Here is a 26,683-nt window from a genome sequence, read left to right on the forward strand (position 1 = left end):
ACGGTATCTTTACTGCTCGTCCTTCCCCCAAACCTGCAGGATGCTTGACCTTTTCAAATAAAAATAATCCCCCTCTTGATCCCCTCTCACAAGGCTGGTTGGTGTTGCTTGTTGCTTCATCACACGACAGCAAAAGATTGTAGCCTCTTTTAAAGCGCGTTGTCTATAGCGTGTAGCAATGCCGCTGCCTCAGAATGCCTTGTTGATGGATGTATCCTTTAATCTGCTTGGCTTTTTAGCCTAACACCGTTGACGAGCCCTTGAAGGGCTTGCTCGAGAGACGCCGGGAGCTGAGGTTTGCCTGTTTAAGCATTCAGCGGCTCCTTTGAGCCAGCCGCCGCACGAGCCAGCGCTGTACATGTATAGAATGAGAGGAAGCAGGAGATTTCAGGGAGCAGGTGTGAGATTTATGGTTTGTGACTGACTTAACGCTGTGCACAGTAGCACACGACAGCATATATGATGTATAACATCTGATTTGTTCTGCAGTGTTCCAGTGCAGGGTTTGATAATGACATTACTTCAGAATCCTGAATAGCATTATTGGCCACCTGAACCTGAAGATCTAGAGCTTGAGGGTGGCAATAGATGTTTTAGTTCAATTTTAACAGCTATTTCTTTTACATTGTGCTTAAAGTAATGCACAGATTCTGTTTCAAATTGCCATTTATTTCATTAGTTGCTTTGGAATTTATTAAAATATTTCTGTATTCACTCCCTGTCCGCTTTACTAGGTACACCTGTACGATCCAATCAATCTGCAAACACCTTTACAAGATTGTGATATTTAGTTTTTAAGTTGAGGCTGTCCTGACTCTGATAGTTCTACTAAATGGAGGATAGCGGTCACATTATATAAAGAGAATGTCTTGTGTTGGTCCTCATCGGGGGCATTATTAGTGAAGTTGCTGTACTGAATGTACAGGTGGGTGTAGTGTACCGAACAATTTGATTTGGTTTATTTTAAGTAAAGCTGTTATAATGTCAGTGGGTCCCTCTACTTGTCATTATACTAAGTGGTCTGCACTTATATGGCACTTATTGACTCATGTTCACACACTACTACTACTACTACTGTCACGCAGTGGACAGTCAACTGGGGTTTGACTATTTTGCCCAAGGAAACTTTACCACATACTGTAATGGGGGAGCTGGGAATCAAACTGCTGCTCTCCCACCTGAGCGACAGCCATCTTAGTGTAGAATAATATTGATTTATCATATTTGTACAGTTATAGCCCCCAGTCAAACACCATAAATATTCTGAAATGTCTCTATGATGTTTGAACTAAATTTCCAACAGGACATGCACAACGTTAGCATTTTAAATGATAACATCGGGATTGGTGTCTTGATTTAAGAAAAACAGCTAAGCTTCGTCATTCTGTTTGGCTTGAAACATAGTGCTTAGTAGTTTGATTATGTAACAGCCTTGGTACAGTAGAACACTATTCTATCAGACTCACACATTTTTCTCAACCTGTCTCGCAGTAATTGACTTGTGCATTAACAGAATGCAAGGTGCTTGAGTGCAAATTACTCATACGGTAGCACTTAACACTTATCAAAGTAATTATAATTGAGGCAGTCAGCGTAAACAGTAGTATTGTACAGTACTTAACACCAACACCCTGCCAGCTGTTCTTATCATTATCACCCTACAGTATCAGATACAGGATGAATAAGAAATGCAGGATAATTATAAAGAAGTGTCATTATCCACATGACTAGTGGTTCATGTTTAGTTTACACTGTGATCTCTGAGTGTCCTGGCTCTTACTGTAAGCTCCTACAGCTGAAACACTGCATTGTTTATACTTATATATAGGCCCAGCTTTTTCTTAAAAAGAACCAATTAATAAAGACTGTTTAGGTCTCATACTGTTGTGCAGTTTGTTGCAGGATTAGATCGGCATTGACCTTTCGTGACAGACATAATGTTACTCACAGAAGAACGATCGTGATAAAAAAGCAGCCAGAATAAACCTTGAGGGAATTCTTGGAGAATTCAAAAACTCCCCTTTGATTCTGTATGTATGATACATATATAGTGGCCCTATGTGTGTGTGTCTACAGAAGTAAGAAAGCAGTTCAGAGTCTTTTTCCAAAAAACTAGTCCATGTCCGTTCTATGCTTTAGTACCTTTCAGAGTGCTCAGAGCCATTTTGTGTTTCTCATTGCCTTCTCTTTTCTTGTTGCTTAGGAAACGTTTTCTTATTTAGAGAAATATATTTAAAATCAAACAGCACTTAGTAATGAGCAATTATGAAGCTGTCTAGGCTGACGGTCTACGCTGGTTCCAGCGATAGTCTGGACTTGACATCAGTGTGAGTGCTCGGTGCACAGTACAAAGACTTCAATGGGCATCATGAATAGAGTATTGAATTGAATTTGTGAATGTTTTAAATGTGTTTTTCCCCACACAAAAAAGTATATTTTAGGAATGACTTAATTATCAACATGTGTCTTCAGACCCTACTCATTATAATTATATCTCCTTTTTATATTAGCTCTTATTTGATCTTTTTAAATTGCAACATGAACAACAAGATTAGTTGCTGTTCTGTGCTAAAATGACGAGGATCCAAGTCTGGGGAAATTACACAGTAACAGCTAACAGTTTTTCAGTGGAATGAGACAAGCTTGAAAAAATACTGATCATGTACCACATACAGTACTGTGTGTCCATCTACAGTGTAAGACTTCAGTATTGTTGGAACCGCTAGTGCTACTGCTTTCTCCCACTCATCAATGCAAGCATTGAGTTGGCTCATTTGTGAGCAGGATGCTGAACGTCTAGTGTGCGAGACACGTTGGATCCATTCCTATGAAAGAAATGGAATGTACGCTTCTTACAAGACTGGAATTCAACAACTGGGATGTCTGTAACGGTGCAGTAACGTAGGATGCTGGAAACTGACATGACAACACATGATGAGAAATCAATAGCTTCATCTCTTCACATCATCCAAAAGGAGGCAGTGAAAAGGGACTAATACGAGGATGGGATGTGTTTGTTGGGGTCCACAAAACCATTGTGACAGATTTAGTGGAAGCCATGGAAGACATGGACCACTATCCTTATAATAGTGTTAAAATAATTACCTGAATTATTTGCATAATTAACATCACATATTCATATTCCACTTTGTGGAGCAGTATCACGGAGTTTCTTGCAGCCGCTGTGGGCTGGAACAACTGCTGCAAACACTGTAAAGACAGATACTGTATAACAGCTTTACCCTGTGTTTTTGATGACTTGTTATGTGAGCAGGCCTATTTTTCCATTTCAAACTTTAACTTGGTAAAATCTCAGCGCTCAGCAGGGTAACCGTCTACAGGGCAAATACTCGACTTGCTCATTTCTGTTACTGCAAATGAAGAGTTAATGTGCAGCAGATGTAATAAAACAAACGGCATGTCTTTTCACACACGTGAAAATGAATAGATGTATGACTTCACATGTAGGGATGTAAGTGGTGCAAGCAGAGTGGCCTCAGAAATGATCTGCCCTGCTCCATTTGGCCACAGTGTGTGAGTGTAAATCTCCTGCTGTGGCGCGATTGCTAACATGCACCCTCAGACTCTAAATCAAGCTATTGGCTGTCCTCTGTTAATACTGTGTGAAGGTGTGTATCACAAATTATAAAAGGCCACAATCGCTATTAGAATAGGTAAACGTGAAAATGAAAGCTTTGGGGGCAAGAGCGAAAAAGGGCATGTTTATGTTCTCCTCCTCTGTGTATTCGCACTATTCCCACCTCAAGTGCATTGTCTATTGATTTTTTTCCAGCCCCCTCTATCAGTCAGGCTTTAATACGACAACACATGTCTCCTTTAGAAGAAACATATTAGAATGTAAATGGATCACTTCACAGACCTGTTGGCATGCTGCAGTGATGTGTGTTTGTGCGCGCGCCCGCACGCTGCTGTCTCCGTGTAAATGTGTGCTACCACGTTTTCATTAAAACAGAAGAGGCTAACATTTATCTTGGTGGTTTAAAGGACTAAAAAGGGTGGAAAACAAGCGGGATGTGGCAATAGATGGCTGGAAGGATGAGAATGGAGAGAGTTTTAGAAAGTGAAGAAGAAGCCTCCTTGTGCAGAGTGGATTCATCTGCTGTCTTATTGGTCCTGCAGGGACCAATTTATCTTCATTTGGGCTTTTGGCACCAAGTCCAATCCTGACCAGTCACCTCAGGAAAGTACAGGAAGGCAACGGATCTCATGAGTACAAGTGGCCGAACCTAAAGTTTGACCTGAATCAGAGTTTGAGCTATTTGAAGCCTTTTTGAAAATGTGAACCTCACGCAGCCTAAGAAGTATTCACCTAATGTTGCAAGCAAATTGTATTTATTAACAAAAACCTTTACACAGCGTTAAACTGAATTCATGCTTCATGCAATAATAAGCTTATAGTTACATTATATACTGTAGGTTCTGCATCATCATCAGCAGGATTTATTCACAACAAAGGCAGAACCGACACCACAGTCTGAAACTGGGGTATAAATTCAATGTGGACTTAACTTATCACCAGCAGCTTTACATTTTATTTGTGATTAGATTTACCATTGGATCTTCCATAAGTCTGAACTTTATCATTCTCAAAAAGTTTTCACCTTGTCAACAACTAACTTTTAAAGTAATTATAAACTTCTATCCCTGTGGCATTAGGTACGCTTCATAGATAGAAGAAGCATATTTACATGATTTTCCAAACAAAAATATTGCACTCATAAATGTCAACAAATCTAGAGACAATCTGTTGAATGGTCCTACAGTACGTGATACATTTCTGGAATGAAAATTAAATTATGAAGAAATGCCAACACAGATATTAAAACATTTGAATTCATCTGAAGGAAATGCTTTCACAAAGCTGCATCGCTAGTACTATGGTGACTGATCACCTTCATTAGACGGTAAAAACATTATCTGTACAGTTCCAACACCTAGAGCCTGACAGCTGATCCAGCTGCATTGTTGTCACCAGAAACTTAAGATGAAGTCCAGGAGATGAGCGTGTGTCATTTTACAGAGCCTCGCTTCATCTCTGTTCCGTTTCTTGCCCTTGCATTTCTTTTCCCCGTGTCCTTCATGGTAGGATTTAAGGTGTGAGGATCAGGTGCCAGTAAAAGTGGAGAGGAGGCTTTTTGAGACAAGGAGTAACGGCCGTAGTCCAACCTGCATGCTTAGAATACGGCATGGTTTTTATTTACGGGGCTCCTTTGGTTCTTCCATGGGTCATGGTAGTGTTCAGATTTGATTTGTAGTTAATAAACAAGGACATAATGAAAAGCAAGTAAGAGGAAGCTCACTTCTCTTCTTGCACTTGTTCTACAACAAGCAACTCTTCTCCAACTTTACTTGTGTGTTTATCATCTGACATTTCGGTGTAATGCTTAAAGCCTTAAGATCCCATAACAGATGCTGTAGGTGTTTTCCTCCTTTAGGACTTTAAAGCTTCTTCCTTCTCTCTGTCTTTATTGAGCTTTAGCCCAGAAAACAACACTCTCTTCGTTCAGCAGGGTATAAATTAGCATTGATTTTAGATATGGTCTCACTATACCATCATGGCACTGGTGCTGTAGCCAAATAACTAACAATAACCTTCACAGTATGAGTGGGTGGGGAGGCGGTGAGGGCACGGAATGAAGACACAGAGGAGGAGAGCTGCATTATTCTGCCTGTGTACCTCCTCATTACACATAATTGCTGATTTAAAGAAAATCTTTCATTGCCTCATTTTCAAGTATTTGCAGCTGTCGAGTCCAACTGTACAACCGTGCAGATGAAATCTAAATACTTTACCGCAAGAAACATCTGTTCTCGCTGCCTCGTTCCCCGCTTAACCTGTTGATTTAAACCTGTAGTGAAGTTGCTTTGTGGGGCTTCGCTAAGCGACGGCAGTACGTTCAACCGAGAGCTGTCACTGTGCTGGGGATTCTCTCTCAGCCTCCCAGCGTTCGCCCGCTCTCTTCCCGTGTGCCATATGTAACTCTCAAAACCGCACGCCGCCCGGCAATCAGATGCTTGTTAATTGTTTTGCTGCTCGAAGGGGGGAGCGGCAGAGCGGCGGGGGGGGGGGGTCTGGAGGAGGGGGAGGGAGATGGATGTCAGAAATCAGAGGGACCCCCGCTGCCACGTCTGGATGCAGCAGTGGCTGCGCAGTGAAAGGGGGGGGAGGAGGGGGAGAGGGGCAGAGTTGCGTTTGCTGCCCGCGCTGTGCAGTCTGGTCCCAATGCCCCACTGACAGACAGCCACAGATTGATGGACAGCGCCGTGTATCGCACATAACATCACTTCTGTCCCGCTTTCTCTTTCATTCTACATCTCACTCCCTCATCGCGCCTCCCTTCCCCTCTCTCTCTCTCTCTCTCTCTCTCTCTCTCTCTCACTCTCTCTCTCCCTGCTGCCACCGCTCCAGGTCCCCTGCCGGTTCCCCCTCTTCTGTATTAGTTTCCAAAAGGCATCCTTGATGCAGCCAAAGAGCGCGCCGTGAGGCAGCAAGGCAGCAGGCTCGCAGATTGCTATCTTTGCGGCGGCTCCTCCGCCTCGGCTGCGTGCGAACCGGGGAACTGGACTGGACTGTGGTGTTTCGCGGAGGGGGTGGGAGGGGAGGAGGGGGAGGGGGCGGTGGAGCCGAGGGGCAGGCTGGACAGATGGAGGACGGCGCCCAGCACCTGGGACACTGCATGGTTGACATGAAGGAGCTGAGCGCCAGCCCTGAAGGACTGACCGCTGCCGGTGAGCTGACGGCGCCGCGCTGTTTCTTAATCTGTCTCCTCCTCTTCCTCTCTCCTGTGTCCTTCCTCGTGCAGTTGAACTCTCTCAGACACGTTGACTGCTATTAGAATGGATTTTTTCCTCCTGCTGTACAGGAGCCTACTATTTATAGTCACGCTGTACCTTTTCCCCTGTATTTGTGTTTGCAGCGGTTCGCTCTCGCTCTCACACACACACAAGAGTTTGACTGTGTGCTGGAGAAAGAGAGGTTGAGGAAAAGGGTGGAGGTACTAGTTTATACATATACACACTACAATTAATATCAAGTCGTTTTTGTGTTTCAGTTTGTGTTATTGTATTATTATTGTAAGACCTTGAGAGTCATGTTCTAATAAAAACACAAGAACAACTTTCATAAATATGTTTTCAGGATCACAATATTTTTGAATGTGGTTATTGAGCTAACATATATATTTTATTGCTGCGTTATTGATCCCCTGGGGGGAAATTGTCATTATGTTCTGCTTCTACTAGTTTGGTGTTGACTCAGTCTGATGTTGCGGCTCTGCAGAGCAGTGTTGAGCAATATTGTTTCTTGGGAGATGTTTTGTTTTACAAATCCACAAGCCTGTACGACACACAACAGAAGTGTGTGCATGTGTGGATGTTTGTGTCACAGGTCCTATGCGAGTGTGTGCGCCTCGTCTTTCCACTGCAGTCGTGCTCCATACGTAGCCTGAACATGTACATGTAATGAGCACTGGCAGATGCGAAACGCAACACAAAACAGCCCTATCAGCGGTGCCACAAAACCTGCTCCGAGTCCAATACCTTTGCTCACCAGAAGGAAGCGGCGCGTGTGCTGCTTCTGAGCATTTGCATTGGCATGCAGGCTTAACGCCGCCGTGTTTTCTTTAGGGATAAGTAAATGGAGCCGCACAAAGGCGAGTGAGAGCGCGATTCACGATGTCCCCACACACACACACACGAAACACCGATCTGCACCCACAGTTACTCATGTGCAATGCAGGCAAGAAACAAAAGAGGAAATGGGGAATAAAACATTTACACAACAGTACAGCGCGTCCACACGTCAATACATACACGCATGCACACGGACTGTTATATGAGGTTATGGCCTGACGGTGAACCCCAGTTACGTGCTGCTGCTGCTGAATAACACAGTGGCAGCTCAGAGGTGACATCAGAGAGGTGTAGGAGTGAAGACAAACGCTGCACCTCTGTTTGGTTTCCTCAACGCGTCCTGGGAGACAAAGGGGGAGAGCAAAGCACATAATTATCATGTTATCAGTTCCACAGCGCAATAGTTAATCTCCTCCCACCTGCCGCGAGAGGAAAGTGGGACGAAACTAGGTTCCACTCAGTCAGTGGGCCTCAATTGGCATTTTATGAAATCCCTGCCAGGCAGAAGTCGTTTTAACTAATAGCTGCTCACGCTAACATTTGCATATGGATAAACAACAGAAGTGTTTTGAGGCAAAGTGTGACACTTTCGCAATGTTGTCCTTCCACATACAGTACACATGGTTGCAACACACTCAACTTTACGACTTCACAAACGCCATGCTTCCTCTCAGCCTCCCGGAGCAGTAATGTGACAATAACTCAATCTCTTATTCAGCACCATTCGCCCTAATGGGATGTCTGTTTGTGCAAACATCAGCCCAGTTAGACATTTTTGCCTGCCTGATGACTTAATCATCAGAAAGGACGTGCAGGTGTTAAACAACAAGGAAAAGGCAGCTGAGGTGGGAGGTGGGGTTTGTGGCAGGGATGGAATATTGAGAGACAGTCACATCCCCACTATGTCAAAACTCATGATAAAGCCCCATCCATAGGCACATCATTCTAACCTCAATTCAAACTCAATGATATTCAAAATATAAACAGGATTTACTGTTAAGCACTGGCTCTTACATGTAATATCTATTCATGAATGGGATAAGCAGGAGTGATTAGGAATGTGTACTATACCCAGTGTGAGAGGGTTTATCAAAGCTTCACTTGAAAATCATTTGATATTCGTAGCATATGATGTGGACTAGCGAAGCCGCGGGGTGTATTTTGGAGATCAGGACTCGGGAATAGGCAGCGTGTGTGTGTGTGTGTGTGTGTGTGTGTGTGTGTGTGTGTGTGTGTGTGTGTGTGTGTGTGTGTGTGTGTGTGTGTGTGTGTGTGTGTGTGTGTGTGTGTGTGTGTGTGTGTGTGTGTGCGTCACTGTGCGTCACTGTGCGTCTCTGTGTCTCTGTGTGTGTGTGTGTGTGTGTCTGTCTGTCTGTTTCTGTGTCTGTTTCTGTGTCTGTTTCTGTGTGTGTGTGCGTCACTGTGCGTCTCTGTGTCTCTGTGTGTGTTGCGCTCCTCCACATTTGTACCTCTGTTCCCCCTTCCACGGCGTCTCCCGTGAGCCGGTTATTGGTTATCACGCCGTACACTGAGTGAGGGAGCAGGGCCGGGGGAGCGGGGGGTTAAATGATCATCTGTAAGACAGGCAGTTTAGGGCCCGCTGCATTAATTAACTTTGTCATTCCGGAGAAATCACCTAGTCTGCTCACATCCTAACAAATTACCCTCTCCTCTCCCTTCAGCGCGCCTTTTTCCCTGCTGATACCACCCACAGACAGGGGAGTGATAGATTGTGGGTACAGTGGAGCGCCGCTGTTATTTCTAGAGCCAGATGAAACTGCAGCAGAGCAGTCGGGCACACCTCATTTGCTGCTGGGCCCCTCTGGGAGACACATCTGCATGTGCCGCCTGCCGCCTTGCTGGGCCTATTACCATATTCATAATGTCAGTGGATATCGATTATAAACACCGCACCTGTGCCACTGTTCTCCACGTACTCATCCGAACGTTGGAGCTGGATCACCTGCGAAACGGAGACGCTTGAGGAGATGTGACTGAGGCCGCGCAGGTGGATGACCTCTTGCCATGTAGTGGGTAATTATTGTAATTAGTGTTGTTTATTTTGGTCAGCCTGATTCTCACCAAGGGGTTAATGATAAGAATGGTGTCACACTGTACAGAACAGCTGTTTTGTCCTGCATAATTAGTCCATCATTTTCATAAGTGGATAGTCCCTGTAGGTGTGTGTACAGTTTCACGCCTGCACCAAGTGGGAATAGTGAGATCTCAAGTAGTCAATATTTGTTTTCAAAGCTGCCTCGTATCCTGTGTTGCCTGTCTTGTAATCAGAGCATCCGGCGTAAACTTTGTCAAAATGCTTGACACCTAAAATTCAGACGCCTTTTAACTCCAGTCCTCCTCCTCCTGCTTCACTATCACGCACATCGAGCTGTCACACATGTCGTGATCCGATTCCCCATCGCAGTCTCTATCAGACCCAGACGCTAACTCGCATCTGTATTCACTCCTTTCTGCAATCACAGACCTTCTTCCCCTGCCTCCACTCGTGATTAGCTGGTCTAGCACAGATGGAATCCTCCAAAGTTAACAGCGCCTTTCAAGCGACAGTCCCTTATGATCGCATGGCACCAGAGACGTGACCCAGCAGCTGGCACCGTCTTTGTTTCCACCGCGCTCACAGATCGTGTCATCTGGCTTATTAAGGTTTCATCAGCACTCACAAGGACGTCTTTGTGACAACACGGGCAGACATGACCCCTGAGGATTTGCATAAGAGTAATGTGAAAACTGCAAAATTTATTTACATACATAATTTGTCTAGAGTATGAGTAACTCTGTGTGTGTGTGTGTGTGTGTGTGTGTGTGTGTGTGTGTGTGTGTGTGTGTGTGTGTGTGTGTGTGTGCGCGCGCCTGCAAACTTCAGTTTCTTGATTGAGTAGATGTTCATTATACCTGTGTGCATAACACATATTGCGCTAAGTTTGCATAAGCTTGTTTATTCAGAGCTACTAGATCCTGACAAGTGCATCAGACACGCAACTCACTTCACAAATGTGAGAAAACAGTGGCAAAACAGTCAGATGAGATTTTATTTAAAAGTTTCTCCACATACAATAGTTGCTGAACTTTCAAATGCACTGTAAGCTTCTATTCTGGTAGGTTTCTGTGCACTGGGCTTTTGTGGCTCTAGAGGGTACTGGATAATGCTAATCATTTCTATAATTCACTGTGTTTGTTCTTCGTTAGAAATCCCTGTACTGGCACCAGTGTTACATTTGTATAATTTAAATTTAAACTCAAAAAGCATGTTTAAAGTAATAAATAATCATATATTTAAATGGCAAATCAAGCTCGAACAAAATTTGTAACATCTGTAATTTTTGGCACATTTATCTCCAACAGATATAGAAACAAAGGCACATCAAGAAATGCTTTGTGATAAAAGGCTTTGCACTTAAACTACCCGGAGTGGCGGCTGAAGTAATTATAAAACCCAGACAAATCATTTTTGTCTTGGGGAAGAGTCCTCATTATATAAAATGACTATTACCTAAAGTCGTGTGGTGCTCATACATCAGTAAGCATCGAGTGTCCATGGCCCATTAGTGGGGTTGATGAGCCTTAGAAAGGCCAATTGTGTCCAGGCATCCCAGAAAGAGGAAAACGCCATTTAATGGTTTAGGGCTCCGCGACGCGTTGCTCCAACATGCAGGTGTTTCGTCTGTTCTGTGCCTGAATCACTGTGTGTTGGACCAGGACTGTGATGAATAAGAGGTGGCGTTGATGACAGATGATACACGCAGCCGCTCCTCAGTTCGTGGTTGTGTGTAGGCCCTCAAGGACGCCGGCTACCCTCAAACGCTGGTGCCGACACTCGCAGAGATTGCAGTGTGTTTGCATAATCTAAAATGAACAGTTACACTAATCACTCTGGCATTTTTGGGAGCCCGTCATGCTCCAAGCATGAGAAAAATTCTTTAAAGATTGTGGTTTAACGTGCTCGGGGCATTACAGGCTTCTTTCTGATTAAAGCATTTTCTGTCTCCGCAGTGAAAATGGATCAGTTTTCCAGCCTTTGTCTACTTTATATTCTGAGTCTATGCTATGTGGTTTATACTATTCACTATATTCGTCTCTATGGATGCAACAATTGCAAAAATCAAATGTAAGGAAAGTCATTGACAGTTAATACGTGATCATTATAACAGGCCAGATGTTTCCTGCAGTGGCCGTTACATCGCTGTGGTACTTTTGCCTCCTCCATTGTTCTGATGCCTCCTTTTTCTTCCCCCCTCTGCTCTGCTTTGCTTTCGATCTTTCTCTCTCTGACTCCCAGGTGTCATTCTAACAGCCGAGCTGCCTCGGGTGGAGTTCAGCCTCGGTAAGTCTCGTGTTTACTCATGCAGGGGTCATTTTCTTTCACGCCGACGTGTCAGAGGAGAAGCTATCCCACACGTCTCTGACCTCTTTGCAGGCACATTAGGAAAAAGACATATGGCTTCACTTGCACACTTTCAGTAATGTCTCTCCACAACACAACCGGACTTTATGGCGTCTCAGCGCTCTCGGCTATGATGATTCCAGATTTAATCATTGGGAAACAAACACGTTAAAACTCACACTAATGCAAACGTCAGTTAGAATTAGTGGCAGACTTTCTTAATCTTTCCTGGTTTGTGACACACAAACCCGGTGAGGTTAGAGGAACGAAGCACAGAGAGGACGCTGAAGAAGCTGGTGAGGGAGTCCTTCTGAACTTTTGAGGTGGTCTCATTAATTTTTTAGAAAACTAAGCTGCTGGAAAGCTATTTCTAGATACTTCACTGAGGCTCAAGTCAAGTCTCCTGAAGCATAGGCCAAAATAAAATGATATTCTTGTGGTCCTTGACAGCTAAGATTGACAGCATCAAAGACTGGTGTCTTGGCTCCCTTGTTTCTTTCTTTTGAGGCGACTGCAACAAAGACTCCCCACTGTTCAGTTCACAATAAACTGGTGAATGACAGTATAAAGATATTCCATAGAAGTGGCTACAGTAGAGAGATGATGATTTCATCTTCACGATAGAAAATACAGCTGACAGCTGCCACAGAGAAATATATGTCATTTTCAATATCCCCCCATAATTGCTATGTTTAAAAGTCTGCTTACAGTAGTGTGCAACTTATTCGGCTCCATCAAATCCACAGTTGTGGTGTTTGAATAGTCTGCACAGTTTATTCATAACATTTATTGGTCTTGACAAATATGCATAAAATCAGATCTGAAATAACAGTCACACCTTAGAATGTGAGCAGCTGTAGATTGAAAGCAAAGAAAAGCAATTGGAAGAAAGTAGGTGTAGGTTAAATAAGAACAAAAGATGAAAGATCCATTTTCTATATCACAACATACATAGTGCACCTTAAGTGAAGTCATCCCGTGGACTTACAGTAATGGCACATTTGTTATGACAAGCTTCCAGATTGAAGTGTAATGAAACTGAAGTTGTGAGATGAGCGGTCCTTCCACAGAAGCCGGACACGTTTAAAGCACTGTCCACAGCCAAAGAGCGTTTTTGCTGACGTTAGCAGAGATTCTGGTGCTGAGACAGGGTCAACGAGCCACGTTCGCCAAAGGACACTGATGGATTTTATCAGGTGGACAAAAACAACAGCAAAGCTCACCGCTGCACTTGCTGAATGAATCACCATGAACTGAATGCACATCACGCTTATACAGCGAGCGCGCCCAGTGCTCTCAAATCGCAATTAATACTGATTATTTAAAGCACGCGACCGTGATTACATTTTTAAAGTGATTGTGTTTTTTTAATTAGTGGTGCTAGCAGATGTTAATTAATGAAAGGTTAAGTGAAGTGAAGAAGTGAACTCTTCCTGCAACCGCGAGCATGAAAAAACAAAAAGAGTTTCAGCTCATCCTCAGATGACCGCATCGTAGCGTTTAAACGTACTGTAAAGCAATAAAATACTTCAAGAATCCTCCGTTTAATTCCAGTGTGTACCAGCAGTCAGTGCAGTCATTGGAGGAGGAGCAGAATGCATTTCCTCATTTAGCCCTTGTTAAAAGTCTGGCTTCAGTTTTCTGAATAAGCTGCAGCTGCCCCAGATTCCACAGAGGTGAAGACTGTATGCTGATTATAATGAGCAGTTGTTGATTTTTAATTGTGTGCAGATGTCCCTGTGTGTGTGTCTGTCTGTGTGCAGGGTTTGCATGTAGGAGGAGTGCACAACCTTTGCAATTAACTTTGAAGCTAATTAACATTTAATTATATCGCTATAGGGAAAAGGGTTGCCCTTAGATGGCAACGATTAAAGGGGCTCTCCACGGTTTTTACACATGAAGTTTTTACGTCACGAGGACAAGGTGTTTATAAGTTTTGTTTTTATCAGAGTCAGGTGTTTTTTTTAGGGAACTGCATTGAGGGAATTTTATAGGAGTATTTAAAACTATACGTAAATGTTGGGGACTGGCCCAATTTCATGTCATGATGTTTTTTTTTTGTCTTTACTTTTTTTTTCTCATTTCTTTTCTGACACTAAGAAGTGAATCATTGATTCAGTAAAGTTAAAAAAAATGAAAATAATAAGCGACCAGTGTTTAAGAGCAGACTATACTGTATACAGTATATGCTTATATAGTACTTTCCAAAGCTTTTCACATACTTTTTACTTTACAGTGTAAGTTGAATTTTACCCTCTCACCTTTCTTTCAAACCACAAATATAAAGATATTCATATGTGTTTGTGTTAGCGTCCGTCTTGACAATGTGAATAATCTTTTCTTCTCGGATTGTCGGAAGATACAAATAAACAAGCTCACTAGAGGAATTTAAATGATGCAAATGTTTTGGCTACGCAAAATATCAGCCAATTTAAAACTGCGACTTCTGTACCTCTGTGAAAACATTTGACAGGAGAAATCGTTTATAGCTCTTTTAATAACCACTGCATAGGAAGAAATAATGGGGAGAAAATGGTTTTGTCTGGTCTCTTCACCCATCCATGGCTTTCATGAAAGTTATTTTTTGGTTTATGAAATAAGAAATTGCTGGGATGACCTCTAAAATTAAAAGCACAGTAAATACTGCCACTTACGCTTCACACACAAATGCCTGCATTGCTGAGCTCGTCACTTTAAATTTTTCATACAGTTAGAGTTACAGTATCTCCTTCTAAAAGGTTCCTAAGTTTTTTTCAGCTTACTGATGACACAAACACTGTCCTTGTGCAGTGATTATTCACACTAAGAGTAAACACCAGCCTTGTATTTCTTGACGTTGCTGATGACTGTTGTTCTTTATCAAGAAATGCTCATAGTTCTTTACAACAATGACAGGTTTACAAAGGCTTTTGTTTTCCAAGGTAAATGTACAACATGTACTACATTTCAACAGAGTTTGAGCTAGAGTGTTATATGAAACATGTTCCCATGTAAACTCCATGCATGGACAGTACAGTGACAAATTACAGTCATTTCTGATTACTGTACGCTCATCAGTACTTTTAAATTTATGAGTAACAAGCAGCGTCTCAGGTGAAGGACATACTTTTCTCAACATGACAGCCCCTCTTCTTCCTCCGTTTTCCCCAGACCCAGCAAACAGGTGTGCAAAACGGTGGCACATGCAAACAACGTTGTCAAATTAATTGAAGCGTTGAAATAATTATGGCGGCGAATAAGCGCCTTCTGGAGAGGAGCGCATATTTGTCTCCCGTGGCAGCTCCCTGGGCTCCCCTCTCCATTAAATGGAATTTGGATTTGTGGCGGGGTCACAGAGGCCCACAGCATTAAAACTCATTTCCAGCAAATTCTTCTTGAAAGAACGCCGCATATTGCAATCACACAAAATAAATACGGCATAGTAATTGAAGCCTCCGAGGATGGGCAAACATTATTACTCCAATTGCTCAGTTGTTAGGGTAATTTAGGAATCGCCCTGCGTTTTCCTTGCTAGTTGAGTCGCTGAGTCACGTCATTTAATTTTCACCTGAGCTAAGTCAGTTAATTGACTAATAAGTGACCAAAAAATCTACAAATGCAATGTTCTGCAAGGCACTTAAATTTGGTCACGTTTTTTTCTATGCTGTTCAGTGTTTCACTTTAATGGGCTCCGGTTCTTCCATATCGGCCGGTCATTATCTCCCCTCTCGCTCAGGCTTCCTTCCTCGAACTCTAAATGTCTCTCTAAGGGACTGTCTTGTCCTTTTCCCTTTGCCCCCTCTCTGTTTCCCTTTCCTGCCACCCCCACCCAGCATCATAATAGCTCTGACCTCTGAAGGTCAGTGGAAGTGTCGTATTCCTGCGAGAGCGACAGCCTGCTGGTGCTTGGTCCGACATCCAGTCCCATTTCAATCTGGGACTTCAAGCCGTGGTTAACTGTGCAGCAGGCAAGGGAAGATCTCTGTGGCCAGTGGGATATATGTCCCCTGAGGTGACTGATTGGCAGGTCAGCCTTGTAGTATTTCATCATTAGACCTTGTGTGTACAGTACATGATGAAACAAACGGAAAGAATAAATATGAGGCTGTGTAGCTGTTGTGTCCAATAATGGGCGTGTGGAAGACATTACACGCAGCACAAACCTACCTGTGTATTCACAGAGTTCAGCCTGCTTGGGCCTCTCTCTACCAGGCAGCATTTACTGTATTATCACCTGCATTTGAACATCTCTGCATTCCTTTCAAATGAGTGAGTCTGCAGACAGACTCATCTGACTTCTGTCACAACTTAATACGACTCTAAAAGATCTGCGTTCTTAAAACGGAGTTTTCAGATGTGGAATCAGCCGCTGCGAGGTGATACAGTTTGTATGAGTTTATGCTCAATGTCTGTAGCCGAAATTACTTTTAGAAAAATATCAAGCTTTACTGTCACCGTTTCTGAAGAATTGCATCTTACGGGTCAGATAAAGAATATCATGAAGCAAAACAACAACGCCGCGTCTCCCGTTTTGTTTAATGGCAGCAGTGAAGTCCATTTAGAGGACATTACTGTATCTCTCCCATTACTCACTTTGTGCTCCCCTGCAGAGCACCTACACCTAGACCCCTTTACCAGTTGAGTCAGCTCAAGAATGTAGGAGACTAACGAAGTTAATGTCTGAAATAAAGCACTTTTCAATTTAAAATCACAAAATTAGATGTTTTACTTTGAATTCCCCTTAAGAGAGTCTTCTGATGAGACGGACCCTGGAGAAATGGGGGAATTAGCAAATGTGATTTAGTCTAATGCAATCAAAGGTCTATTTCAGAGTTGAAGTCACGTGGGTTTAATGTAACAGCTTTTATTAGTTTTTTTTTTTACACAGAAGCGTCAGAATATATAGTTACTTTAGATTTTATCCAAGGTATATTTGGCTACTTTGAAATCTAAATTACCTGACAGGATTCAGCCTTACGTGCAGTGAGGAGAGCTGGAATCAATAGTACTTATGTTTGATAGTTTCAAGTTTAAGGCCTAAATCTCATATACAGTATTGATACAGAAGGTGTGCTTTTTACAAGATTTAACGTGCATCTAAAAAGATACCGAGACAGATACTATTCTTGGTTCAGGTGAGACACACCTACTGTAGACGTGAGAGGTGGAGTTTCATGTTAATAGATGTTGACGTTGTGGTTTCCACCTCCAGCTCATTCTGTGTTGCTACTGTAGATGCTAAAGTATGTGGTTTACTGTAATTGGACATGCAAAGCTATGAGCAGATTAGGCCATAAGGACAGAGATTAATTACTGTACAGACACCTGAGACACCTTTAATTCATCTGCTTGGGATCTGTATTGTTTTAGGGTCATTTAACTGGATTTCTGGGCGGCACATTCATTCATCACATTCATTGTTAAAGTCACCAGTGGCCAGTTCGTCTCTCTGAACTTAACTCCTCAGTCACACCCTGTAAACAATAGCTGCACCTCTGTTTTAGGATTTTACAGCTTGATGTTTAGTGAAACCAAATGCGTGTGTTCTGGGAAACGCTGCTGCTCAGTGACGTGTGCTGATTGCCAGTGTCTTTATCTGTGAAGCAAAAAAAAACCTTTTGCATAGCAGCCGTTGTGTTCTGTGAATGACAATGTACACAGTCTCTTTACCTGAAACCGTGTGTGTTCGCAGTCGACCTTCAAGCAAACATTCCTCCACTGTGTTCCATTAAATGTTCAGCTTCATATATATTGAGATGGTAAAGAATAGCAGAGTCACAGATTAGAAAAAGCTTTGAGTTTTTTGTCTTGATTGTGTGTCAGACTTGATATATATCCCACATTTGATTGTGTTGTTTCACCTTGATAGTTCAGTCATTATGTGAGGATTGTCAGCATAAAGACCTCATCACAGTGGCTCTTTGAATAAAGTTAACTTCATACTACATATTTTCTGTCCATAAATTATGACTCTACAGTTGATTTTGATGAAAAGCAACTGTTTACATGAATGTGTGTTTTTCTGTCAGGGAGCTTTAGACAAAGCACCTTAAAACCCAGCGACACAGGTTTACATATACAGTAGGATGTCATAGCGCTTGATGCCCTGCTCCTGAACTCATAATTTCTTTCGCCACCTTTATTCTTGCTCTTCACTCGCTTTAAAAAGCCTCCCACATGAGCCCCTTTCATCTCCACATGGTGTTCGGTTGCTTAAACATTAAAATGAAGCCCCCAGAGACGGAACTACTCACAAAGAAGCAATCTTCTGCCCTTGCTGTATTTTTAATGGAATTTCACTCACTCGGTGATGTTATCCAGGCTTTTTTGCAGAGTAATGTGTGAAACTGACCAGGCATTGCAAGCAGATCAATTGCTGTTTACATGCCAAAATTGTGCGGGTTAGATAAAATGCTGCTCTTGGACACGATCCAAGGAGGCTGCTCAACACAAATTTGTCATTACCTTATTCAAGTGTATTCAGCTGTTCATTAATGTATAAAATCTGAAGCATGATGTGTGATTTACTGGGAATCAGGCTGAAGGGTTTTATTGACCTTCCCTTTGAAGCTGATGAAAGTCAATTTTTACTCAGTATCTATAATCACACACTTTCTGTATGCATTTCTGTATTAAACTATATTGTATATTTTATTTGTTTGAGTTAATTGTGTTTTTGCTTTAGTGCCTTATTGCCTGACTGCTAACCGGGACCCTGTTCTCTCCTCTCCTGTCGGCTCTTCCCTCCCTCCCTGCAGCCTGTAATGATCTAGTGGCCTCGGGCAGAGACAGAAAGCCCAGTGCTTTGGTCGAGGTGTCTGTCGTAGATCCCCACAAACAGCATCTTGTCTCTCATGCCTGCACAGAGATAGTGGAGGTAAGGCAACATGTGCACCACATCCCTCTCCACTTTCATGTGTCACTGTATCTCTGTCTTGGTTACAGTAAGTCTTAGTCAGTGTTGTTTCTAACTGCCTGTTTTTTTAACCTTTTCCCCCTAAGTGTCTCATCAGACTATGAGGGTTAACCTTTGGTTTCCTGAGAAAGTCCAGATTTGAATGAGAATGTCTGCGTAGTGTTTTTGTGATAAAATGCTTCATTGTGTAGGACTTCCTTACAGTGAGAGTGTTTGGTGTTCTTTGACCTCTTTTAATGCTTCTTTTATTACCTCTACTATGCCGTTGCTCAGGCCACAGTCGCACGTTCTGTTCGACCAACAGCTGCCCCCGTTTTACTGTGGAACACCCACTCACACACGTGTACATACACATGCTCTTTGTGTCTTTCCTCTTATGAGGGCAAAGTTTCCTAACTTTCACCCTCCTGCTATTCCAGAAAAGTTAAATCAGCATAAGGATTCTTTTCAGGGACTACATTTGGTTTTCCCCTCGGTCCTGTCATAGGAACAACTGTGTGTGTGTGTGTGTGTGTGTGTGTGTGTGTGTGTGTGTGTGTGTGTGTGTGTGTGTGTGTGTGTGTGTGTGTGTGTGTGTGTGTGTGTGTGTGTGTGTGTGTGTGTGTGGAAACACAGGATGTGGTAGGATACTGTATGCTGGCTCAGCCGGCTCTGCACACATTCTGAGTGCTGCTGGAGTTTTGATTTCATGGCTGTAAAGTTCAGGATATAGTACAGGGTCTGAGGATATGGACTGCTTTCGACTTCGCAAAAAGAGGGTATGTGCACATTCTCAGTGATTTTACTATTCTGTTTTAAAAGAGAGACTGGCAACTTTTTAAGAGCTGTTAAGGATGGTTGGAAGGTGTATCTATGCAATATACATATGTATTTATTTAAATAGTCTAAAAAGTGTTGTGAAAGTGTGCATCACTACTATTAAGTGTTCCACAATATTAGCATATTAGCATCTAGGACATCAATACAGATTTTATTTTAACTGAGCAATGGAAACTTGTGACTTTGACATTGTCTTTGAATGTTCTGTGTTGTTAGGAGGGACAGAGATCATTAGTAAAGACAGTTGCAGTAGGATTTCCATGCGTATGGTGTCTTGCACGCACATCAGCAGATGTTCATTAACCTGCATGGTCTAAGGACTCGGGAATAGGCAGCGTGTGTGTGTGTGCGTGTGCGTGCGTGTGTGTGTGTGTATGTGCGTGTGTGTGCGTGTGTGCGTGTGTGTGCGGGTGTGTGTGTGTTTGTGTGTGTGCGTGTGCGTGTGTGTGTATGTGCGTGTGTGTGTGTGATATGAAATTGAAGAAAGCGGAGCCACTTGTGTTTCTACCGTTTGCCACATTCCCCGGATGCCAGCTCTCAACAGCTGCCGCCTGCTCTGCTGGACACTTGCTGTAGCCGCCGCTGCATGAAAGCTCAAGTTGTCCTGCTCATGTGATCGCCATGTTATCAGCAATTCATAGCACATGATATAAGGGTTTAATTTAGAAGGTAAACTATGAAGCCACCGGCTGCTCCATTGTCCCCTCTGACTCCCGCTGGAAAGGACTGGGTGGCATCCAGTCATGTTGGATCTACCACCTACTGTAATGTGTTATAGCTTCATCAACTGGTATATTCTGTTGCCATATAGTGACTATTACTTTATCTATAATAATGTAAATTTACAAAATATAAAAAAAGCTACTTTTAAAATAGCTTGTGGACTCTAATTGGTCCAGCGCTTGTTTTATACAGACAAACAAATAATAATAATATTAAATTATTAGTATGTTGTGTATCAGTGTAGACATTGACTGTTGCACGGGTCGCAACGGGGGAAATAAATCTACAGATGTCTTAAACTCTTAACAAGGTCAGGAAGTTATTGCTGTAAGCACAACAACAAATGCTGTCGAATATCTCTCATCCAGTGCTCAGTGAGAAGAAATTATTAATTACATTTTTTTGTGTTTTCCACGTGTGCATGCCTTCTCAAGAGAGCAGAAATTGGGATGTAAAGGGCTGCCAAACCCTACTATGTCTGTAGGAAAATCCCATTGCTGAAACATGGGCAGTGGGTCCAGGAGTGGTGGCACTCGAGGGGATTTGGCGTCAGGCAAAGACGGGGATAAAGCAGCCTTTGATGTCATGCTAGTTGAGCTGAGATCCCTCAGCCTGGAACAAGTCCAGAACGTCTAGTCTGTATGTGTAATTATGAGCGGTCAAGGGAGGAGGAAAAACCTCCAGTGTAAACGCAAGCCTGAATGCTCCCACTCCCTTGCCCCCATCTCCCCCCAACACAATCACTCACACCCTGTAATGGTCCAAATTGGCCGGTCCGTGGAGGTTTCCAACCCAAATGGACTAAAAGACACGGCGGCGGCAGCTGTCTCCCACAGCATATGTTGGCCACTTGTATGACAGACTGGCTTACTTCTGTATAAGTGGAGACAGGCTTACCACTTTAGCTCATCTCAGCCCATCACAAGCGCTAAGAAGATTCAGCCACAGCTGAGGCTGCCAAGCATGCTGGTAAGTCTGAATGAGGCCTATTCATTGTGCCAGTGAGGGAGGTGTGAGGGGTAATGTCTGCGTGTACCTGCACATTCCTGACTACAATGGCCCTGCCTGTCTTTTTGTCAGCGTACAGTACTGATATATATCCAAATTGACATAAGGCTCAAAGGGTTTGTTCTCTGGGATGTTGGGTGACAAAAAAGCACCCGGTTTCATGGCTGGGTGGCAAAATGGCACCGTGCATCAGGACAGGTACTGTACAGTATTATTATCTGTCTACAGAGGCTGAAACAACAAGCAGGGATTTGTTTTATTCCTCTGCGTCCCCTAATGCAAGGGTTCTGAAGGATTAGTGGGGTTTGTATCGCAGTAAGGAGGAGGGTCTGTGCCTCTCTCTGTCTCGCTCTCTCTCTCTCTGTCTGTGTGCGTTGTGAGACACAAAATTTCATCTGTGTTTTTAAGTCAGCTCCTAACGCTCTGACACCTCCCATTGTTAGTGCGTCAGTCAGTGCTCAGTACCTGAGCTGCACGTAAGCTGATTAGGCATTCACTTTGCATTTGTGTAGTGAGAAACAAATGCAGTCTCTGGGCTTTTTGAGGCATTAGTCAGTTTGAACGAGTGACATGCAATTTGTGTGGCCACATATGTCATATATGCACAACCTGTTTTTTAATGCATGTACGTCTGCCTGCCTGTCTCTGTCAACTCGTTAATGCGCCCCCGAAGGGCTGCGTTCGAGAGACGCCCATCAGATCAGAGCAGAGGAAAAGGAAGCCCCCAGTGTAAACTTAAACTGCCTCGGTTCAAATAGATGAAAACAAATGGCTAAATAATCTTCACATCTTCCCATGAACGCCACCCAGCCCCTACTAGTGCCATTATTCTTCTCTTTTTAATGGGCTTTGTACATTTGAATGTCTCTCTTTTTTTTTTTTTACACAGGACTGATTTATTTGTACAAATAAGTCTCTTTTTATTTAAGTTTTTGATCTATATAAACAAATTAGATTACGTTTTTTTTCTTCTGCTGTAAATTATATGTATATATATATATTTTTTTCTTTTTTTAAATTGGTTAAAAACTAATTTCTTTTTTTGGATTTTGGACTTTGACAGTTTTAGGATTGTTTGAGTGTTATGAGAATGACCAGCACTGTGCTATAACAAGAACAGGACCTCTTGTCCTCATCATTATAAGTTATGAATTCTATTCTACAAGCAAATTTTACAAAATGTAAAGGTTACTCATGCAGCGGGATGGACAGTCAATTTACCAATGGCCTAGTCTAGATATAGACCATAATCCCAGAGTAGTGCTGAGGAAAAACCAAATGCAGACAAAGCAGTGATTCATGGCAGTTAGAGTTAAAGCTGTTCTGTAAGGAGTAATGGGAGCTGATGTGCAGGGGTGATGAAAGATTTAGAGAAGCATTTAGTTATTTTAAGTAGTTCACATCAGTAACTAAAAAACATTTTTTGAATTGGGTAATGGCTATTTCAATTTCCATTGTCAACATGAATAAAATGTGTAAATGTATGACTCTGAAAGGTTCACACTCTTTCAAGGTAAGCCATAAACTGCCCGCTATCAACGAGACAGAAAAGGCCTCAGTTAGCTGGAGAAGCTGTGCAGAGCTCTAAATCTAAAGTAAATGCCAGTTACACCATTGTGTCAGTGGCTGTTTTACAGTGTCATAAAACAGCGGTTGTGGCAGAACGGGTCGTGTAGTTGAAAAGTCGTGGAAGTTAAAGGTAATGGCTTGGTATTTAATACGAGGCAGCCTGTGAGTAAACACTGGCTAATGCCATGCAGCCCTCTGGTATGATGGAAAAGTCAACGCTGGCTGCTGTAGATACCAGGTTTAATCACTTTGCCACTGCCACTGTGCCAGTTTCCAGTTACCTGTCAACATTTGTTGCTGCTAACGTGCAGTCTCAGTTGAGAGACTGTAGTTATTCCAGAGCTGCAGGTAGTCCCACCAGGGAGAGCTCTATCTTCTTCTTCTTTGGGCCCAGGAGATGAGGAGGGGGTGAAACGCCAGAGGAAGGAGGGGGACAGATTGAGCCCAGCTGCTGGGTCATCTGGTCGACTGCTCCCTCCTTTTCTGCCCTCAGCTTCTTGCTTCATTGTGAGCATGTGTATTCCAGAAGCAACGTGCACGAGGACGCAAGCACGTGCAAAACACATGTGTCTAAAGCTTTCCTGTGCTGTCCCTCTCTGCGACAGGCAAACAAAGACCCGCTGTTTCTGACGGGGGTGACCTTCCCTTCAGAGTATCCCGCTAGCCAAGAGACACAAGTCAAGCTAACAGTGTATGATGCGAAGGACAAGAGCCACGAATCCGTGAGTAAACAGCTGATCTTTACCTGTGTGTGTGTGTGTGTGTGTGTGTGTGTGTGTGTGTGTGTGTGTGTGTGTGTGTGAGTGTGTGTATGTGTGTGTGTGTGTGTGTGTGTGTGTGTGTGTGTGGGTGTGGGTGGGTGGGTGGCTGGGTGTTTTCAAAGCCACTTGTGAAGCAGTCGTCTTTCAAGTTTTGGAAAGTTTACAGCGGATGAACATAAAGAGCTGTGAGAATTCCGCTGCGGAATCTCATCAGGTTTAAATTCATCCTAAAGATTCGGATGTGCAAAGGTTCACGTTCTAAAATCTGGCAGCCAGAAAATTATTGCACTATCTTAGAAATCAATTTCAGTCAGTCTCAGGCCAAGATTGTGGAGTTTTGAAGGAAAAGGGTGTGTAGCCTTTGATGAGCATCTGAGCATGACAGCACTTCCTTTGGCAATGATCCCTGTGGGAAAACCAGCTGGGACATCAGTGAGAATGGGAGAGAGACATGGAAAAGAGAGCCAAACATAGAATACTGAATGGGCTGGCCCTTCTGTTCCACACATTTTAAACAGACTTTAAAAGTGGCTCTTCACTTTGTGTATATGTATTATGTTAATCAAGAACCCCACTCAACCCCAAGTGCCAAGACCTTAATTTGGCATAACTTACTATGAAACATTCATGAGCTTTATGATGAGCTACAGTACAGCTCTATTATAACGGTGGTTAGAATGTGCAAATGTATCACAGCAGGGCTTCTGATTTTGTGCCAGCAATAATGAAAATAGACTTTTTGGCGTTTACTGTATTTTAGAGGTCTAGATGTTGTGTACTTGCTTGTTTTGATGGGAAACTGTTGATATTGCAGTTGCTGTATAACTAAAAACCCTTTATTGTATTCAGGCAATTGTTGCACCAACAGGAAGTAAACACGCACGCATCAGTGATCATTTAGAATCAACAGGTTGACAGGTCTCGTGGCAGAATTGGCGACTTTGTTCATTTTGTCATAGTGAATACAGGGGAGACTGTTTGAAGTCAAAGCGACCAGCATTGCAGCTGTTTTCTCTTAATGAACCTTTTTATCAATGTGGACTTTTTGTGTCTCCTACTTGTAATTATCATAATAAAGGAAGGGCATCGTTCAGTGACCTGGTTGTTGTAGGTATGCATGCATATTCATTTTCAGATACAACAGCTTACCTAAAACAGGCTGGTGGGCTTTGTGCTGTATCTACCACCAGACTGATAAGACTGATGTGCACGTATTATAACGTTTATGATATTCAGTGTTAATTCCTGTCAGCAGGCATATTATGCGGATCCATCAGTCTGTGCTGTCAGTAAAAGCCATTCTTTCATTTGCTGCAGATCTGTGTGCTGAGTATCTCGGTGTGTAGATGTAAACATGCCCATATGCCTTCCTCTAAACAAGCTGTTAAAACAAGCTGTTAAAAAACAATCAAGGCTTAGACCATAGTTAATCTGAACACATTTTAGTGTCTTACAGGGTTATGTTGTTGTATCCCAGCTGTGTACTTTATGACATTATTAGTATGCTCAAGGATTTCAGTCTCCTAAAACAGGGTCCTCTTATTGATAAGAGTTCAAATTAGAAGCAAATTCAAAAAGGAAAGAGGCCTTAGCATATAACAAAAAGCTCATTTTCATTTTGCTTAACGGGTCCAAAAGAGGAGAAACTACTGTAGATACTACAGTACTGTACCTGCATGTACTGTACTGTAGCATAACTGCAGTAATTCAACGATGGCACATATCTGTCAGAGCTGTAGCAGGGCTGCGTCCTTTCTCAGCTGTCACATCTCCATCATTTAGGCAGGGTAGGAAATGTTTGTAGCAAAACCATACAGTGACTGCAAGGCGCTTATTTTCTTAGTTTATGCTCACAAAATGGCCGGTGTGGGCTACGCTCAGTGATTATTCATATTGCTCCAGCTTTTTTCTGGATTGTGCAGGGCTGTGCCAAGATTAATTTGTTTGCCAAACTTCCGAAATTGGTTCTGAGCTTGTTCCCTGGGGTTGCTGGACTGCTTGTTCCCAGTTTCAACAAATTAGAGTCCTAAATGCCATTTACTTGTTTTTTTAACTGATAAAAAATTGGTGCAGTCTGAAAAATCAGAAGGAATTCAATTTCCATTGATTTTTATTTTTTTTACAGAGCAGACATTTATTGTTTAAATTTTAAAACAATGCAGCTATTCACTGCATGTGAACATCTTTTTGAGTAGTTTGCATGTGTTGTATAATAACCCGAACATTGTTTGTTTTCTTGTTAAAATTGAGAAACCAGATCCAAAAAAGAAATTAGCTTGAAGTGGCAACGCGTGTGATTTGAATATTCATAATGTAGTGAATGTATTGTGCCATACTCTGCAACCAGAGGCATTTCGAAAGCAGCGTGTGTGTGTGTGTGTGTGTGTGTGTGTGTGTGTGTGTGTGTGTGTGTGTAAGCTCAGTATATGTGCATTATATTGTAAAGTGGTTCTGTTTGGCTTTGGTCATAATTTTTGTGATTATAATGCTATCTTATTATAGTTTAAGGCTCACCAGTACAGCTCAACCCCCCACTGTGATATCAACAATAAACATATAGAAGCCATGTAGTAAAATGAGTAAAATAATAATTGAATTCAATTATGAAACGTAAGCAGGATAAAATATTTTTCTAAGGCTTTCAGGATTTCACTTTGTGTCCTTGATGCCGTTTCTCCTTCACTGTGGGATTTTCAGTAGCTCCTGTCAGTCTGTCAGGAATATCAGTGACAGCACAGCACAATATTTCACTTGAGCGCGACATTTGGAGCTTAGCGCTGAACTAACAGACTTACAGGACAGGTGCTGTTGATCCCTTCAAACACCTCACTCATCTTTACACCCGCCACCACC

The 26,683-nt window shown here is 42.6% G+C and overlaps 1 protein-coding gene across 4 annotated transcripts in view; it reads left to right on the forward strand.

Moving 5' to 3' along the window:
• inpp4b (inositol polyphosphate-4-phosphatase type II B) overlaps positions 1 to 26,683 on the forward strand; it is a 152,969-nt gene that overhangs the window by 45,476 nt on the left and 80,810 nt on the right. The window contains exons 1-4 of one of the 4 annotated variants that reach the window (XM_029164311.2): positions 6,639 to 6,750; positions 11,951 to 11,995; positions 18,793 to 18,911; positions 23,675 to 23,791. In XM_029164311.2, the coding sequence (XP_029020144.1) occupies positions 6,666 to 6,750; positions 11,951 to 11,995; positions 18,793 to 18,911; positions 23,675 to 23,791 (366 nt within the window). In that variant the 5' untranslated portion in view covers positions 6,639 to 6,665. Of the gene's footprint in view, positions 1 to 6,638; positions 6,751 to 11,950; positions 11,996 to 18,792; positions 18,912 to 19,592; positions 19,709 to 23,674; positions 23,792 to 26,683 lie in introns of those variants that run through there. The other 3 variants (XM_029164316.3, XM_029164323.2, XM_029164404.3) reach the window with 3 other exon arrangements.

This window comes from Betta splendens, chromosome 1 (assembly GCF_900634795.4).
Source record: "Betta splendens chromosome 1, fBetSpl5.4, whole genome shotgun sequence".
Classification (NCBI taxonomy): domain Eukaryota; kingdom Metazoa; phylum Chordata; class Actinopteri; order Anabantiformes; family Osphronemidae; genus Betta; species Betta splendens.